Consider the following 20,063-nt stretch of genomic DNA (forward strand, 5'->3'; position numbering starts at 1 on the left):
GTCCCATACACTTCTATGGGATGGCTCGTTCCGTTACATTTGAATAGGAAGGAGCCGTTATATAAAAGTGAATGGGACGGTTTCTTGTAATTACACCCGCTCACTGCCGCAATGTCAACGGCGAGCAGGTAAACCAATGAGGAGAAAGCTGCGCGTGCACGGAGCATGGCTTTCTTTTCAACCAGCCCCCCTCCGATCGTATATTGATGACCTATCCTGAGGAAAGGCCATCAATATTAAAATCCTGGAAAACCCTGTTTTACTATCATGGGGACCAGCGGAGATCCAGCCACATTCAAGCAAATATGCCTTATGTCTGTGGAGGCTCCAATCCTGGTTTTGGCTCAAAATCACTGACCAAAACACTGACGTGTGAATGAGGCTTTAGGATTGGTCATCAGTATGGAAATCCTGGAAAACACCTTTAAACGACGTCATATTTTACTAGCAGCAGCAGCAGGACACTAACATTATTTATTCCATAAGAATGCAAACACAAGACACAGACACTAAAGCCTCCAGATATTTCCATTCACGTGCATCGGATCTTTGATCTTCAGCAGAAGGAACATTTCCAACTTTGGATTATCTGCCGCCCGCTGCATGGGGCCTAGTGGGAATGGAAACACATACAAAGCTGTGTGCTGTGTGTCCCTGTCCAATGTCCTGTCCACCTGAGAGTCACCGTACAGCTGAAGGCTTGCAAGTGCGTAAGTGGAAATGGGGGGAAAAAACTAAAAGGAAAGTATCTTGACGATTATATCTTTCGGACGACATAAAGAAGACGTCCCCAGACCAGGATCCCCCTTTATTAGACTACATGCCCTTAACCATATTTTAGGTCCAAGTCCGATCTGTATTTTTTTGCGGATCACACACAAGCCCATTCATTTCTATGGGTTGGCATCAGTGCACTGTCTGCAAAATATAGAACATGTCTTATTCTTGAACATTTTGCGGACAGGAACAGCCAGTTCTAATGAAGGGAGTGAGAAAACGGCATTTTGCGGATCCGTGTTTTGCAGGACCACAAAACTTACAGGGTCGTGTGCATGTAGCCTAAATTAGCCAAGCAACTGGAACCATTCTTTTATAGCTTCAACAGCACCGCTCTTGCCTATGGGTTATCTCTGGTTACTGCAGGTTAAGGTAATATTGCAGTACTAAACACAGTCCATGGTCGGGGTGGTGCTGTTTCAAAAAGAAAAACGATAGGTCACCAATATCAGATCGTCAGGGGTCCGGTAACCCCGCCGATCACCTTTTGGAGGATATGGCGCCCGCAGTGCCATAGAAGGGAGACGGCACGTGCACACTGCATGCGCTGACTCCTCAAACAGCTGATTGGCGGGGGTGCCGGGTGTCGGACCCCCACCAATCTGATATTGATGACCTATACTGAGGATTGGCCATCAATAGAAAAATCCCGGACAACCTCTTTAGAGCAAATGTTAAAGTTTTAAAGATTTATTAAATGTGGCATGATGCTTGATACATTTTTTGTATCTGTAAGTCTAACGTTTCTACGCCACCCCTTTACCTGAGGAAGATTGCGACAATTTTTGCAACTTTTTAAAAAGTCTCAGTTGATAAATCTGGATTAATCATCTCAACAGGATAATCCTGGCCACCTTCTAAAACTGAATGGTAGCAAAAATAAAACAATTAACAATTCAGATAAAATTTTGTAGTTTTGTGCAAATAAGCCCCAAAAACTTCTATTTTAAGACTTTTTAAACCAAAATTGGAACGCAGGGCCTGATAAAATCCTCACATGTTTCTTTCTGTTCCCAAACAGCCCCTTTGTTGTATATTGCTAGGCCTTGCTCTATATAATAACCTCGTCAATAGATTACACTCCACGTATGGGGTCTTTTCTACTAATTAGAATTACACAGAATTTTAACAAAATGGTTGGTTCTTTATGTATGGAGACAAAGGGGGACATTTATGAAGACCAGCGTTTTACATTCCGGTCTTAAAGGGGTTGTGTCATTTTAGCAAATGGCATTTATCGTGCGGTGAGTAAAACCGTCCAAAATAGTCTCAATATTTTTAGCAGCATGCGCCACATTTAGCGACTTTTTGGCACCACTTTTCTGGCACACAAGGGATGAAAAATGTCGCCAAAAATGAATTTGCTGCAGAGATCGTTGACTAGAAATGTATCATGAAGGAGGAGCCCCCTTTAAACAGCTGTCTGTAAACCCCCTCACTGCGGCTACCTCAGCTGCAGCTGTTTAAAAAGACGGAGCTGTATTTTCCGTGTGAAAAATGGGAGGAATTTAACCCAAATGGGGAAACTCACAGCTGGTAGAGTCATTTAGCCAATAGCAAACTGGCAAAAGAAAAGGAGGAGAGGGGGGAGGGGGCACGTTAGGGCTCATTAGGAGAAACTAATTGCCACCTTGTTATGGGACAGAAAAAAACCGAGAGGGAAATTCTTTCCAGGTTTTTTTTTTTTTTTTTTCAATTTAACTGTGGAAAAAGGAACGTGTTAGGAAACAAGAAGAGGAATGCAAAGATCAGGGATACAGAGAATGGAGGTGTGCAGGCAAATGTGATTGAGGGACCAAGACATTTCGGCAATGAAATACAGAAGTGGATAATATTCCATATGTGCATTATTAGATAAGGCTCGATCGGTGCACAGGTGCCAATCAGGACAGTGTGTACGAGGCACATGCAATATGCTGGCACCAATATGCTGGCACCCAGAGCTAAGCTTCTGCAGCTGCTCCGAGCATAGGGATCAACGATCACAAAATAATTACCCCTTATTTGTTAACTGCACAGAGTGCACTTGTCTTTGGCACCTCACCTGGTGCGAATGCAGATCCTGCGGGAATTTTTAGAGAGTCTTGTCTACAGTTTTAGGCCTCATGCACACAAACGTATTTTGTTTCCGCGTCCATTCAGTTTTTTTTGCGGATAGGATGCGGACCCATTCATTTCAATGGGTCCGCAAAAAATGCGGGACAGCACTGCCATGTGCTATCCGCATCCGTTTATCCGTTCCGTAGCCCCGCCCAAAAAATAGAACATGTCCTATTCTTGTCCGTTTTAGGCATTGTTACAAGGGATCCGCAAAACACATTTTTTGCGGATGCGCAATTTGTGGACCGCAAAACACATACGGTCATGTGCATGTTGCCTTAAAGAGGTTCTCTATCTTTTAAGTCATATCCTATCTTCAGGAATGGTGGGGAGTCCAACACACTGCACCCCTGTCGATCAGCTGTTTGGGTGCAGGTCCGACGCTGGAACTACACACACTGTGGTGGACAGAGGTGGTTACTGCAATGCTGCTTCCATTGACTTCAGTGGGGGCTTTTCCTAGACTTTTATAGGTCAGCAATATAAGGATAGTCATCAGTATAAAAGTCTCGGAAAGCCCTTTACTGAGATGACGGTGCTGTATAATTCCAGCGCTGACTTCTGGTGCCAGAGCTGCACCCAAACTGCTGCGCAGGGGTGTGTGGGTTGTCGAGGCCCCGCATATGTGCTAGAGATGGCCTATTCTGAGGATAAGCTATCACTTAATAAAAGCTGGACAACCTCTTGGGAATTTTTTTTTTCACTGTTTATACTACCTTTAGGCCAGGGTTCACTCTAGCAGCTGTGAAACTACAACTCCAGCATGCACACTTACTCAGCTGTTCTTGTAACTTCCTTAGAATTGAAAGGAGGATTCTAGTTTCAGAACAGCCGGAGTTTGCTGATTTAAGGTATAGGAATTGACACAGAATGGGCCTATGTCCTGATGAAGGACAATTGGTGTCTCTGGTTCGGCTGATATTTCTCTGCCATTGACAGGGTCGCTACCTATAGATGGCGCTAGAGGGTCCGTTTTCTTCTTTTTGGGGGAGAGCTAAGTTACATTCCTTTTCCCAGGGAGCATTTCATGTAAGATTCCCTACCAGCTGGATCTCCAAAGCTGAACCAGTACCTTCAAGGAGGGACAATCCAGGCTCGGACTGGCCCACAGGGGTACAGGGGAATCGCCCGGTGGGCCCCTGAGCAAGGTGGGCCCCTAGTCTCCCACCCCCTGCACAAGTGGCACATAACACATTAGATTTAGTACACTACATACATATATTCAAAGTACAGCACCTCATCCAGTTTATGTTCATATAAAAATCTTGTTAGATTATTTATTATATTTGAATGTATCCGTACGGTGGGCCCCCCAAAATAAACTTTACTAGTGGTCCCTAGGTACCCCAGTCTGACACTGGGACAATCCATAGAGTCTTGTAGGTCATTAGTCATGAGGGCAGGGCTGTGGTCTGACGGAAATATTCCCTGTCACCTCATATTGTCCAGATGTTACGTGAACAGATGAAGAAGAGCCCCCCCCCACCCAGCCATCTCCAGGTTCGTTGGAGATCCATAGAAATATCCAGTAGAAGAGTCTGTAGTCATTCAGACCCGTTCCTTACCTTTACAAGCTCTACGGTCCGATATGGGGCGGCTGACGTCCCGGTAGAAGCCTTCTTTACAGTAGTGGCAGTGCCTGCCTGCTGTGTTGTGCCTGCAGTTCAAGCACACTCCACCGCTCTTCCTTCCTGACAACTTGTATAGTTCCATGTTGAAACGACAACGCCGGGCATGCAGATTACAGGAGCAAGCTAGAGACATACGGGAAAAAAAAAAGATAATGGTTATTTAGAGATAAAAGCGATAGATACAGATTTTATTTTCAATATTAAGATATAGGGACAGAGATGATATTAGGGGACATAACATTGATAATTTCCTTATTATAAGGAAGGGGGTTCCAATAATCAGGAACTCCAACTGATTAGCTGAATGAAGGGGCCACCAAACAGCGCTGTCCATGTCCTTGTGGAGGTGTTTGGTACTGCAGCAAACCTAAGTGTATTGTTAAAAGGAAGGTTATCCTTGCACAATGTCTGACCATTAGACATATGTGACTATTCCTAGTTAGTGACTATATACCTAGAATAAACCGTCATGCCATTACCTTACCCAATAAACCATTCTTTATCTATTCTTAAAGGGATATTCCAGTACAGTAGATTAATGGGTCCACATCCAGTCTGCAAAAAATGCAGACCAAAAATACAGTTGAGTGCATGGGGCCTAATGGAAGTCCGACTGAGAACCCCCTCCACATTCGCTAGAAGAGGGGATCCTGGTCTCTTATCTACCAACCCCCCCCTCCGCCGCCGTATGACCACCACAGCAAGAAGAAGTATGAATGGAGAAGTAGTCGAGCATGTGCCCTGCTACTCAATTCAAAGTCTGTAGCACTGATCGAACCAACACACAAATATCTTCATCTATATATAGGTAGACTCAGACTCGGGGTGGAATGGCTCCTTAGGCCTCCTGTACACGAGTGCGGGTGAACGCACATAAGACCCACATGAATTTATGTGCGTTTCTGCAGCATATCCGCACCAAAATTCGCAATCTCTAATTGCAGATTTCGGTGCGAATTAGATCCGGTTTTGCTGCAGATCTCTCGCCCTTCCATTGAAAAGGGTGAAATCTGCAACTAAAACCGCAAATAGAATTGACAAGGTGTGGATTTGGAAATCCGCAATGCACGTTCATTTCCGCACAGAAAAAATCTGCAAAGTGTACATGACATTTGTGTAATCTCATACACTTTCATGGTACTGTAATACGCTGCTTTTTTCCGCATGGGAATCCTACAGGCATTCCGCGATGTGTGCACGTGGCCTTAGGGGGCCAAATCTAGTAGCCATGGTGGTTTTCTGAGTACCGGTGAGGATGCAGTTCTAAGATTAGACAAACCAGCAATGGCCTGTCTCCTGAGAGTTTTTCCAGCACTATGTTAACCCCTTTCCTACCATAACAGTGTCTCTTAATTCTTCCTAGCTGCAAAGGGTCTACTGAAAAATGGGTGATAGCCGTGTATTTGTGTACGCAGCGGGCATGCACCATGGCCTCCTCTCACACAAACAGCTGTCAGAGCTCCCAGTGTCTGTATGGGAACGTCTGTCGCTGGGTGTGTGCCCGTGTGCGTGCGTTTGGCACAGTGCACCTGTGTTTGTGTGCACTTGTCTGTTTAAATGTCTTTCTGCGTGTGTGGCTGTGAGCGGTGTAATTCCTATACACAGAGTGGCCCGTTTATCTGTCTATATGCTGATGGATTTTAACAAGCTGCATCTCTGTCTCAGGTGTCTAAATATGGAATATACATGTCCCTCAGTAGTCACCTCCCGGCGGGGATGATCTGTTTCTGCAAATTTATGGACTGAATCATATTGCAAAATATTATTTCAAGTGAAGTTTACCTCTGGAATTTTACTGCTCGTTTACAATGGTAAATCTAGGAGATAAATCTTCCTCCAAATAAATTCATTGGGTGAAAATGTGCCTTGTGAGCGTTATAAAACTGTCTATCTGTCTGTCTGTCTATGTAAAAACTATCTAGCCATCATCCAATATCAATCTATCGCGTATCTATCTGTCTAAAATCTATCTATTTCTATCTATCTTTAATATCTAGCTACCTATCACATTTATATTCATATTTATCTGTTTGTCTACCTAATTATTATTTGTCAGTCTCAGTTTCAGTCTATTTAATAATCCATCAATTTATCTCATAATTATAATAATAACATTGTTTATTTATATAAAGCCAAAGAAAATCATACAAAACATATCAACAAAGTGAACAATTAAAACAAGGGGGGCTGTGCCCAAAAGAACTTAGTCTATGAGGGGATGGGGGTGACCCCTATCTATCCATCTCCTATTTAACTATCTATCTATCTATCTGTCCATCTCCTATCTATCTATCTATCTATCTATCTATCTATCTATCTCATAGCTATCTATCTATCTATCTCATATCTATCTATCTATCTATCTCCTATCTATCTATCTCCTATCTATCTATCTATCTATCTATCTATCTATCTATCTATCTATCTATCTATCTCATATCTATCTATCTATCTCCTATCTATCTCATAGCTATCTATTATCTATCTATCTATCTATCTATCTATCTATCTATCTATCTATCTAACTAACTCATATGTATCTATCTCTCTCTCTCTCTCACTATTCTTTCTTCCTCTGGCAGGGTATAACCAGCAGGTGTCACTGTTGTTATTTTGTTATTTAAAAAAAAAAAAAAAAGTTCTGAATAAAATGTCACCAAATTGTACTAATTTGATTTTACTAGATAGGATGATAATGTAGAGTGTTACAATCAGTGTAACAGCAAATATTTTCTATTTCAACTAATAAATTATGTAACTTCTTTTTAATAACATTGTTTTTAATTGATTTCCCATCTTCCCGATCAATCGTCTCCTTACAGGTTATTTTACCTCATCTGTAACCATAGTGAGAAAATCCCAGCACTGTTGTGCACCGTACCTTTGTACATTTTTCTTCCCCTATATTAATGAAATTTTAGGATAATTTCCCCCGCTAGATATCTTCCATATTTATACTGGCGACCCATCATCACTGTACAATCAAAAAGTAAAGGCGCTTCTAATATACTTTATGCTTCAGTTTCTCCAGTCTTGATAGTCTTTGAGCCATTTGGTAAGGAAACCCATTCATCAAATCCTGCGTTAGGGCATCAGTAATAGAAGGAAGTCTATCATTTAGCCAGAATGTGGAGCAGCTGCCAAGAGTGCCTCTCTCTTTCTGGAGGACCCAGCGTGTCCTCCAGATACATCCAGATCCTTTTGATTTAGTGGGCACGATGCAATGCTTCATTTCCCCAGTGGCTGGCACTGCAGGGGAACTGAACACTCAATGCCGGATCCTCCTGCCGATCACTGAGGATCACAGCAGCATTGCACCCTGTGGTCAATGTATTATCAGGGGTTCTTCTATCAAAACTTGGATTTGCCTCTTTGAGAGTTATACATTTATAAAGGACCTCATTTGAGGCTCCTAACTTATAACTACTGGTGTCAGGCGTACCATAGGCAGCTGTAAGGCCTAGTTTACACATCAGTGTTTGGTCAGTGATTTCCCACAGTGATCGTGAGCCAAAACCAGTAGTGAGGTCTACTCAGAGATAGTGTATAATGGAAAGATTTCCTCCTATTCTATGTTTTTGACCCAAACCTGATTTTAGTTCACATTCACTAATGGAAATCACTGAAGTGTGAACTAGGCCTAAGGTGACCAGATAGATTAAATGACTGTCATCCGAACCCTGGCCAGCTATCTAGTTTGTCTTCGGGTGTTCCAACTCTCCCCTGTTAACAAAGCGCTCCCACCAGAGGCTTCCGACAGCCGAGCGTGTATAAGAATTGTAATTATGCCTCATTCACATGTCAGTGTTCGGTCAGTGATTTCCATCAGTGATTGTGAGCCAAAACCAGGATTGGAGCCTCCACAGACATAAGGTATAAGGGAAAGATCTGCACCTGTTCTGTGTTTAGAGTCGCACCTGGTTTAGGCTCGAAATCACTGACTGAACACTGACGTGTGAATGATGGCCAGTAGCTGGTATATGGCCACTAGTGTTGAGCGAAGCGAGCTTGGCAGGGGGGGGGGGGCTATAGGGGGTGCAGAGGAAGCAGTCGCTACCGGGCCCAAGAGCCTGAGGGGTCCAAAGACCCTTGTGCCACATAAGACACTGGCATTATAGAAAGTGCATACTGGTCAATTAACACCTCTGGTTGGAGAGAAGGGGTTAGGTTACGAATTTGGCATGAGGGGGAGCCCTTTCAATGTTTGCCTCTAGCAGCAGGAAGGCTATGTGCTCCCCTGCCCCTTGCCAACAAGCACTGAGGGACGGGGGCCCAAGCTGAACTCTTGCACCAGGGCCCTTGAGCTTTTAGCTATGCCCCTGGAGCTTGGGATGCTTCATCTGAAGTCGCCTCGTTCAAGATTTCTGAATAATACAGTATGGAGATTCGTCTCCGTACAGTATTAGAATGTATTGGCTCTGATATGCCAAAGTAAGTTATTCATGAAGTCACGCGTGACTTTGTTGAATAACTTTGTAAGTTGTTTTTTAAAGTGGAAAACCACTTTAAAATTTGAAACCGTTTCCAACTAGTACCTCGGTACCGAAGCCGAGTTCGTTTTAAGGTTTTAAAGTGGTTTTCCACTTTAAAAATCAATTACCGAAGTTATTCAACAAAGTCATGCGTAACTTTGTAAATAACTAACTTCGGCTCATCAGAGCCCATACATTCTAATACTGTATGGAAACGGATCTACGTATACAGTAGTGTTCTGAAGTTTTGAATGAAGCGACTTTGGATAAAGCTTCGAAGCTCGCTTCGCTCAACACTAATGGCCACCTATATCCTGATTATGGCCTTCCTGTACATTTTATCTATCTCTTTACCCCTTGTTCATGGCAAAGTCGCCCTCCTGACCATAATCTATAACCTATAATTATTAAAGGAGTTCGGCAGTTTTTTTAAACTGATTATTTATCTTATGGATAGATCATCAGCATCTGATTGGCGGGGGTACGACACCCGGGACCCCCGCCGATCAGCTGTTTGAGCAGGCAGCGGCACTGGCAGTAGTGCCGCGGCCTTCTCGCTGTTTACCGCAAGCCCAGTGACGCCACGACTAGTATCAATGGCCTGGGCGGGGCTAAGCTCCATTCAAATAACCAGAGATTAGCCCAGCCCAGGCCATTGATTCTAGTCGTGATGTCACTGGGCTTGCGGTAAACAGCAAAAAGGCCGCGGCACTACTGCCAGCGCTGCTGCCTTCTCAAACAGCTGATCGGCAAGGGTCCCGGGTGTCGGACCCCTGCCGATCAGATGCTGATGATCTATCCAGAGGATTAATCATCAGTTTAATAAAACTGCAGAACCCCTTTAAGCAGACCCACTCATGACTATCTCATCATAGGGGAGACTCTCCACCAGTCATTCAGGAAATGCGCACGTTATTCAGATTACTATACATGGTGTGAAGACTATACGTCCTTCCCGAATGTAAATCACCAAAGCAAGCTCTGTCCAGACACAGAATAAGCAGAGACTGCAAGGAAGTCAGATGAAATATAGCTGCGGTCTTTCAAAACTACAACTCCTAGCCTGACGGGAGTTGTAGTTCTGCTACGGCTGGAGAGCCACGGGTTGGAGAAAGCGGATATAGTGTGTAATGCAAGTTCCTTGCTATTGATTCTGTTTCATTGGGTCCTATAACATCTGTCTGCGTCTGTGGCTTTGGTGTAAATGGGTGTTTGTGTGTGTAGTGCGCTGCAGGTTTCAGGAACAATCTGTACTCCAGATGCCGGGTGTTCTCACTACCCCACAGAGCCAGGTGTGCCGAGGTCACCATGTTAGAAATTAAGGACACGGCAGAATTAATAAGAGGGGGGCACATAGGAAGACGAGGGGAAAAAAAAGGCGATTTGATTGCTGGCCTTTGAGGACTATTTGCGATTAGGTCTGAGTAGCGTAGTATAATAGGCTTGTGCAGATTGTGTGCGGGGCTGGGATATCTATCATGCCCTGTGAAACTCATTTCTAATTTCAGACCATTTTACAGCTGTTGGGGGCCTGATAGCTTCATAGGCCACATGTGCTTTATAAAAACCAACAGCGAGGGCCTGCACCTCCCTCCGCCCAAACTTCTGCAGACCATCTCCACCTCTCCAACTTTTTTTTTAGGGCAGGGTATAATGAAAACAAGATTTTCTTCAGCCTGCTAGGCCCCCCACCCTTTCCCTCTCTCTCCCCCCCCCCCTTCCTGAAAACCTTCAGCTAAGGTGCGAGTTTTTCCAGACATGCTGTGAAATTCATTAACATGTCAGAGAAATAATACAGCATCCTGAGAGGGGAGCGATTTATTAAGGAGAGGGCATTCTGTCCAGTCACGAGGTCCAGAGCTGCATGCGACTGCAGCAACAAAGTCTACATGCAGCACGTAAAGTGACATTATTAGTATTACTTCACAGGATGGACGCTGGGTGGTCTTCATCATTGCCTCACCCGTGCATCACTTCCAGACAGTTATGATGTTGGCTTATCATATAACCATGGACGGTTAGGCGTCTATAGGGCCTTTCTGTACCTTCTCTCAGAGGCATGGAGAATAAAAGTGTGGCATTGCTTCTAGATGAGAGTAAGGCTACTTTCACACTAGCGTTAATGTTTTCCGGTATTGAGATCCGTCATAGGGTCTCAATACCGGAAAAAACGCCTCCGTTTTGTTCCCATTCATTGTTAATGGGGACAGAACGGAGTGCTCCAAAATGCATTCCGTTCCGTTCTCATACTGGAGAGCAAACCACAGCATGCATATGCACGAGGCCTTATGGCGTATTGTTGAGGCTGGAAATTACAATGCGTGATTCAGGAGAAATCAGTGTTTGCATTTTTATTTTTATTTTTACTTGTGTTTCATTTTTTTTCGTGCCTTTTTTTTAAGTGCATTTTTTTGCTCTATATTTCCCCATGGGATAATTTGGCATATATTCCTCCCAGCATGCATAACCAGAAGTGACGTGTCTCTTAGGCCCCTTTCACACGGGCGAGTATTCTGCGCGGATGCGATGCGTGAGTTGAACGCATTGCACCCGCACTGAATCCCGATCCATTAATTTCTATGGGGCTGTTCACATGAGAGTTGATTTTCACGCATCACTTGTGCGTTGCGTGAAAATCGCAGCATGCTCCTCTTTGTGCGTTTTTCACGTAACGCAGGCCCCATAGAAATGAATGGGGTTGCGTGAAAATCGCAAGCATCCGCAAGCAAGTGCGGATGCGGTGCGATTTTCACGCACGGTTGTTAGGAGACGATCGGGATGGAGACCCGATCATTATTATTTTCCCTTATAACATAGTTATAAGGGAAAATAATAGCATTCTGAATACAGAATGCATAGTAAAATAGCGCTGGAGGGGTTAAAAAAAATAAAAAATAATTTAACTCACCTTAGTTCAGTTGATCGCGCAGCCCGGTTTCTTGCCTGTCTCCTTTGCTGAACAGGACCTGTGGTGAAGTCACTCCGGTCATCACCTGATCCATCACATGATCTTTTACCATGGTGATGAATCATGTGATGACCGGAGTGACGTCACCACAGGTCCTGTTCCTGCAATGAATGCTCACCACAGGTCCTGTTCCTGCAATGAATGCTCACCACAGGTCCTGTTCAGCAAAGGAGACAGACGAGAAGCCGGGCTGCGCGATCAACTGGACTAAGGTGAGTTAAATTATTTTTTAAAAAAATTTACCCCTCCAGCGCTATTTTACTATGCATTCTGTATTCAGAATGCTATTATTTTCCCTTATAACCATGTTATAAGGGAAAATAATACAATCTACAGAACACCGATCCCAAGGTAGAAACTCCGGTGAAGAAGTTCGGGTTTGGGTACCAAACACGCGCGATTTTTCTCACGCGAGTTCAAAACGCATTACAATGTTTTGCACTTGCGTGGAAAAATCGCGCATGTTCCCGCAACGCACCCGCACATTTTCCCGCAACGCCCGTCTGAAAGAGGCCTTAAAGGGGTTGCCTCACTTCAGCAAATGGCATTTATTATGTAGAGAATGTTAATACAAGGCACTTACTAATGTATTGTGATTGTCCATATTGCTTCCTTCACTGGCTAGACTCATTTTTTATTGGTAGCCATTCTTGCACACTGTAGGAAAAAGCTCTGGCCTATATGTGTTTCTATGGTCCTGCCCACCAGAGAGACCAGTACTTTTTTCTATAGTGTGCAAGCATGACCACCGCTGCTGGATTGCAGGTTGGTCATAACCCCTGGAAACGAGCAGTGTATAATGTGATGGAAAAATGAGTCTAGTCACCAAAAGAGGCAATATGGACAATCACAATACATTAGTAAGTGGCTTGTACTAACTTTCTCTACATGATAAATGCCACTTGCTGAAGTGAGAGAACCCCTTTAAAGCCTGCTTTAAAAGCAGCTTAGTAAAACAATGTAAAATTTGCCATTGAAATCAATGGAGGGGCTGTTTGTAGACATTTTACATGCATGCAGATTTCGCTGCGGATTCTCAGTGGAAAATATTCTATGTGTGGATGTAGTTTTGTTCGTAGTGAAAAGAATTATACTGACTCTCTGTTCCAGCACCCTGGTTCAGTTCTGCGATCTTCTGATCCCCGTCCTGTACATTTTCAACGAGATCAGGTGCGCCGATGCAGCCAGTGACTGGCCTCAGCAGTGATATGTCTGTAAGCTGTACATGACCCAACAGTGACGTGTCCGCAAGCTGTACATGACCACCCCTGAGGCCAGAAGTTTACAGGTTGAGGACCAGAAGATTTCGGAACGGAGGCAGGGTGCCAGAATGAAGCAGCAGGTACGGCACACTCCTGGGACTGAGGATGGACGACCCCTTCAAGCTTCCCATTCATGTTCAGTAGCTTTCACCACAATGCTCACTTGGACGACGGCTATGTTTCCAGACCATACACTCAGCTCGGCCAAGCATGCATGTGTTTTCAAGGGAGATAGAAGAATAAGCCGCTGCCAAGTACTCCTGTTAGAAGAAAAGATCGAGCATGTTAAACTCTAACATGCCGATCCCTCTGTCCCCAACATCTGCTGTTGGAGGAAAGTCGGCACACCACCCTGCACATAAGATGGTCAGTTCCTGCTGAAAACAGCAAGTTTGGCTAACTTTGTTCTTCCATTTGTTGGCACCCTTAGTCAGGTATAGGCATATTGATCACCCATTGATCAAATGAACAATGCTATATAATGTATATTAATATTTTACTACAATAAAGCATAAATGCATATATTTTACAGACTGTTTTCCCATGAGTTATAATTACGACGGTATTCATGCATTGAACAACATGGGAAATTGTCTGAACGGGCTTGACTATTATCACATTTCCTTAAGGGCTCATGCACACAGCCATATAACATCCCCATTCAACCTCTGAACTGTGCACCTATAACCGTCTATTGTATAAAAGTAGTTGTGACTTTCTCCATCGGATGCTGTATTACGGAGGCATTGCTTGTAGGGGAGGCTATCCGTACCCCATGGAGTGTCTGCAGCTGGCATTAAAGGGACTCCCACACTGTGCCACATGTATGATGCATGCTTCAGAAATACATATAAAAATAATAACTAGCCGGTAGATAGGATCCTGTATAGTATAGGTGCGGTATTATCAGGGACATGTCCAAGAGCAAACCGAAAAGGGAGAATGAAGGGGATGCGCAGGCTCTTACCGACAGGGCCTTTCATGTTCTTTGATATAAGACGTGGCGGACAGTGATTAAGAACATCTTTCCAGCAATGGATAGAGAGGGATGAACATAAACGGTACAATAAATTGCAGGCCTCGCTCTGCAAGATGGCATAACCACAAGTCTAATGGCCTCATTTATTGAGTGTCTAGCAGGAAAACAAGACCTGGGCAACCAATCATAGAATAGCTTACATTTTTCCCAGAATTAGGCAATGAAAGCTGAGCTCTGATTGGTTGGCGCTCAGACACTCTTGAGGCCTAAACTCTGGAGAAAGAGGCCTAATTCACTAAACAGACGCCGCTGCCGGACCACCACTGGTAGTTCTTCGTCTTATGTGTCCATTTATCATGCATGTCAGGAACCCTCCTGGCACATCTGTAAAATGGATACCACTGAGTGTCATCCTTCATAGGTGCCCATGTTAAAAAACGTATAACTCACGATATATGTTTTTTTAATAGACGTCTATTCATAGAATAGCATAGTCTACTGTACTGTCGGTACAGTGCAAGGGCATCTGTCAGTAGTTTTGTACCTATGACACTGGCTGACCTGTTACATGTGCGCTTGGCAGCTGAAGACATCTGTGTTGGTCCCATGTACATATGTGCCCACATTGCTGAGAAAATATTTTTATATATGCAAATGAGCCTCTAGGAGCAACAGGGGCGTTACCATTACACCTAGAGGCTCTGCTCTCTCTGCAACTGCAGTTTGATTGACAGGACCAGGCTGTTGTGATCACGTTTTCACTGCCTGGTCCTGTCAAAGAGCAGAGGGTGCAACAGTTTCAGAGAGAGCAGAGTCTCTAGGTGTAACGGCAACGCCCCCGTTGCTCCTAGAGGCTCATTTGCATATATTAAAACCTAATTTTTCTCAGAAATGCGGGCTCATATGAACATGGGACCAACACAGATGCCGTCAGCTGCCAAGCGCACATGTAACAGGTCAGCCAGTGTCATAGGTACAAAACTGCTGACAGATGCCCTTTAAAAAAACTTAAGACCTTGCTGGAGACAGCTGAAGTGAGGCCAAAATAACACTCCATTGTAATCAGGGCCTATGAGTGTGTTTAATAAGTGACACATAGGATGAACAGACGCAAAAGACCACGTTGGAAACTGCGTGCGTTTTTCTTTTGATTCAGTGTTAACATACCCATTCGCATCATATGAAGACAAGCTCTCACACGTCCATGTACCAGCCACAAAAATCTAATGATTTTTTTAAAACCGGACCACACGTATGGAGCCTGTGTGCCGTCCGCTTGCACCTATTCACTTGAATAGGCTAATATCGTAACTAAATGGTGCATGCTGTGATTTTTTCTAGTCTGTACAGAGAATCGTCTATGTGAATTGGCCCATTGGGCAGCACCCGGACGTGACGATCGCTTGTCTGAATGAGCCCTAACGCTACAGCACTGCTCGCGGTTTACACGGTCGTTGAAATTATTCTCTCTGGTAAACTTCCATTGTAAATAAGCATTTGACGTGCACAGAGCAGGTTTTTCCTGCGGTTTTACAAGTTATTGGTTTTCCACTACAGCCCCACAATTTATTTTTATAGCCTTTTATACGTCACCTGTTATTAATGTAGGTGTCGTTTCTTTTGGTACTCATTATAGCAGAAAAGACCTGCGCAATAAAGCCTCATGCACACAAAGATAGGGCGGCGTTATAAACCGCCACCCATAGACTCAGTATGCTTTCAGTTTCATGCAGAGGTATTTGTTTCTGTCGGATGCCGTATATCTTGTACCAGGAATGGGTTCAAAATCATAATTGATGTTACCGAGCTGAGTGCTTTGATTTCGCTCTATAGCTAATGGCACCGACTGTAATAACCCAGCAGGATTAATGGCCGTATGACAAGCATTTAACATATTCACAGAGAAGTCCCCATTTTCCTATAGGAGAGTATAAATCACACACAGTGTTAGGAATTTCTAGAAGGGACCCAAAATGGCTCGTATTTTATCTTCATCAAAACCCAGCAGAAACATTAGAAATGACAAATGACTGCGTGGTGCTTAGAGGTGCCCGAGAGCAATCCATAAAATCATATCTCGGCTTCTAAGGACAATGGGATACGAGGTAAAAAATGTACATGGCGAGGAAAACATCCTTCACCTTGGATAATGGTGGCTCTGTAGTCTTATGGCACTGGGTTACTGGGTGGGAGCTTGAAGACCATATGAGCTCGGTGTTAGGGGACGGGATCTCCAATAATAGCAAGTGGCCCTCATATCAAAGACCAACCTGGGCCTCCCGTTGTGTTGCCCAAGACAGAAGTGCTCAGTGTTTGCTTCACTTTTGGGTCCTATGCCCATTCTACATGGTTCTGCAAAATTTCTCACCATTCAATAGCCCCAAAAATATAGGACCAACCAGACTTGGACCCCTCTCTTAAGAACCTCGTTGTTTGCCTCTATGGTAGGTATGCCATTGATTCTGCCCTAACCAGAGTGTTTCGACAATCTGAATCTTTACGCCAGTGAAGGAAAGCCTCCCTACAACTGGGACGGTCCAAGTTTTAAAAAAATAATAGTAAAAAGTGAGAGAAGGTATTAAAATAACAAAAAAAAGAAGTTATACTACTGCTCCGATTTTCTCTCCTTCTGCAGCCGTAACATCCCATATACAGCACGGCCCCGCTGCAGCCAATCAACGGCAGCCTCAGCAGGGTACACCACTAGACCGCTGAGGCCAGAGATTGGCTGCAGCAGTCATCACTCCAGGGGAGGATCTAATCAGCAGCGCTGGAAAGAATGAGGTTCTGAGCAGCGAGTGTAAGTTTTTTTTATTTTTATTATTATTAATTTAATATTTTGCCACGCATTTTACCATTATTTTTTTTGTTTTACTCTGACAACCCCTTAAATGCTGGATGGGGTTAAGTCACGATATGTCCTTAATCTCATTATGTAGTATATACAGCACTGGAGGGGGTGGGTGCTCCAGGCGACTTGTATAACACGGCAATATTTATATATTTTTTTCCTGGAGCGCTACAGGCCTCTGAGATGTAATAAAATAGGTGTTTTGTGGTTTGCTACTTAAATTAACGTAAATTCCCTCCAGATATTCTAAACATATTTTATTATTACAAAAATATATAAATCAGATGTACGCGACATGCACTACTCGAGCCCTGCTGGAGGTAGTAGTTCCTCAGCAGCTGCCAAGGCACTGGTCACCCAAGCTTTTATAGCTAGTTAATCCATGCTAGCCCGAAGAACACACACCATGTTTTTCTGCGGGACAGCTGGAGTCTTGTTCAGAGGGTGGTAGTGGGGCTGGGGTAATTAAAGCAATTATCAGTAACCTCATTGGTGATGTTTTCCTAACCTTGTTGGGGTTGTCCATTGCTTTTAAGAGACTGTCCAAGGACGTTGTAATGGCAGACATTAATCCGGAGCTGTGGCCCTTTGTCTGACCTTGATATTGGACCTTGGTTGGTGCTTTCCTTTCATGTAACCAAGCTTTCCCCTAATATCTGCAGAACGTCTCCATGAATGCTCTCTAGTAAAGTCCACATAATGCAGATGCCTGAGATTTTTTTTTATATGTACTAATCACTTCTCAGAAATTCATTCTATATTATACAGGGTGATTCAAAAGTCACAGGACACCCTTTTATTTCTGAAACGAAAAGGAAATATCTGAATACCCCAGCAAGTAATGGGTGAGGGGACCTACCTTTTAGGCTATGTCCCTAACATGGCCGCCATCTTGAAGGCCGCCATATTAAATCCAGGGCACATTTTTTCAATAGGAAGTGGATCATGTAGCATATCAAAAAAGACTAGCATTTTCTCAGAAATTGATTGCCGCAATGAGATTCGCAATATCTCTTGTGGTTCAAAACTTAACACAGAAAGTTCAAAACATCAAATTTCTGTGTTCATCACCAGGGACAACACATTAAACACGTGAAATAGCTGTGCATCACAGGGAACGTTCCCGGTTGTTGTTGCAACTTTCTGTGTTGATAACTTTTGAACCAGAAGAGATATTGCAAATTCTCAGTACAGTTTTCAAGATGGCGGCCATGTTCCGGACATAGCCTAAAAGACCCTCACCCATTACTTGCGGGGTTATTCTGATATTTAATTATCCCTTTCATGTCTTAGAGGGACAGCTGGAGCTAGAGGCTGCTGAAGGATGGAACTGAGCATGTGCGTCCACCTCAGTGAGCAGGACAGAGAAATTAAAAAAAAGTGCAAACAGCAGGTAGTGATAGAAAAAAGTATCTGGTTTTGTTTTCCAGAAACAGCTCCACTCTTGTCCATGATCTGGTATTGTTGCTTAGCCCCATTTATATCAACATGGCTGATCCCCTTTTCCCCTGACACCTACCCTCAGTAAAAATGAGGATCAGCCTTGATGGATTTTAAAATGCCTGATCCTTTTTCTCCACCAGAAGATGAGTGGCCAAGCCAAGCATGCATATTAATAGGGAGGTTGAGTGAGAGCTGTCTGTCAAACAGGTGTCCAACCAGTAGCTTTGTTATGTGTATGTCCATTTTAAAGTGATTGTCTCACGAAAAGTAATCTGCATTTTTTTAAACCAGCACCTGGATCTAAGTATTTTTGTAAATGCATGTAATTAAAATTTTAGCATAGCCACTGAGTTATTCAATACAATTTATCTGTATAGCGCCACCTGCTGTTTGTTTTTCTCATTTCTTTGTCCTGCTCACTGCGATGGCCGCACATGCTCAGTTTTATCCTTCACCTGCCTCCTGAGCTGTGATAGGACAGCATGGACACACCCCCTTATCTGTGATAGGCAGAGAATGGACACTCCCCCTTGAGCTGCCGGCTTGATATAAATCTAGCAGAACAATCAATGGGGAGATCTCTGGACCCATGTGAGGTACAGGGCTGGTTCTAGCTTTGTTAGAAAGAGACTGTCATGTCCTATTTTTTACATTAGTCATGGGATAACCCCTTTAAAGCCGAGTTTTGCAGAACACTACGCTTTCAGCGGGAGCGTGCAGACATCTGATGAATATGCGGCTTCCCGACTCTCCGCCTGTGGAAGATATTGGGTTGTTGACCCTCAGCATACTGGATCCTTTTGTTTTCAGGGAGATAGGCCTCTGGTCTTGGACAGCAGCCTTCTCCCCTTTGCCCATTCAGAAATCAATGCACGCTCTGCCAAGCATGTGTATGGTACAATTGAGAGAGGTAGCGGTCAGTCAAAAACATATAACCAGTGTCCCCTAAAAGATCTTTTGCAAGCATGTGGTTTGATGGTCAACTTTCTAATATTGGATTACCGATTCTGGAGAACAGCGGCGCCCCCCTCCCAAGAGTTAGACTTTATCTAGTCATACAGTCCAAGTAAAAAACACATATTCCATCAGGACAGAGATAATTGTAAAGGCCATCATCCCAGCTCCATGATGTAAAACACTGCTGCTTTCCCCGGCATATGCGCGCTTGCTATCAATATTGGCAACAATTACCGCTTCATTAAGATTCCTCGCATTTTTAGGGGTTGCCAGCGGCAAGAGTTTTGGAATTTCTCTAATTAACAGATAATAAACCAATTAACTTTATACTCCTCGCTGCTGAGCACAATGTCAGCGTGCTGTTCTGAAAACCCATCTGCGCTATGAACTCAGAGGCACGATCTGTGTATATGACTCACAACCTTAAGTTTCTCAGGTGTAGAGTTCCCTGATGTTGGCACGGTACCACCGCTGCGTTTCTCCCCCGCCCTGGCCACTGGTTGATGCTGCCGCCCACACAGATGGTTCCTTTTCGGCTGAGACATGGGGAGAGACTTCTTGCAAGAGGACCTCCCGCTAAGACTAGAGAGGATTCCTTTAATTGGTGCTAATTAGAGCATCTG

At 43.9% G+C, this 20,063-nt stretch overlaps 1 protein-coding gene across 1 annotated transcript in view; it reads right to left on the minus strand.

Moving 5' to 3' along the window:
• NTN3 (netrin 3) overlaps positions 1-20,063 on the minus strand; it is a 60,330-nt gene that overhangs the window by 20,672 nt on the left and 19,595 nt on the right. The window contains exon 3 of the mRNA XM_044303714.1: positions 4,443-4,631. Within this exon, the coding sequence (XP_044159649.1) occupies positions 4,443-4,631 (189 nt within the window). The remainder of the gene's footprint in view (positions 1-4,442; positions 4,632-20,063) is intronic.

This window comes from Bufo gargarizans, chromosome 8, assembly GCF_014858855.1.
Source record: "Bufo gargarizans isolate SCDJY-AF-19 chromosome 8, ASM1485885v1, whole genome shotgun sequence".
NCBI lineage: Eukaryota > Metazoa > Chordata > Amphibia > Anura > Bufonidae > Bufo > Bufo gargarizans.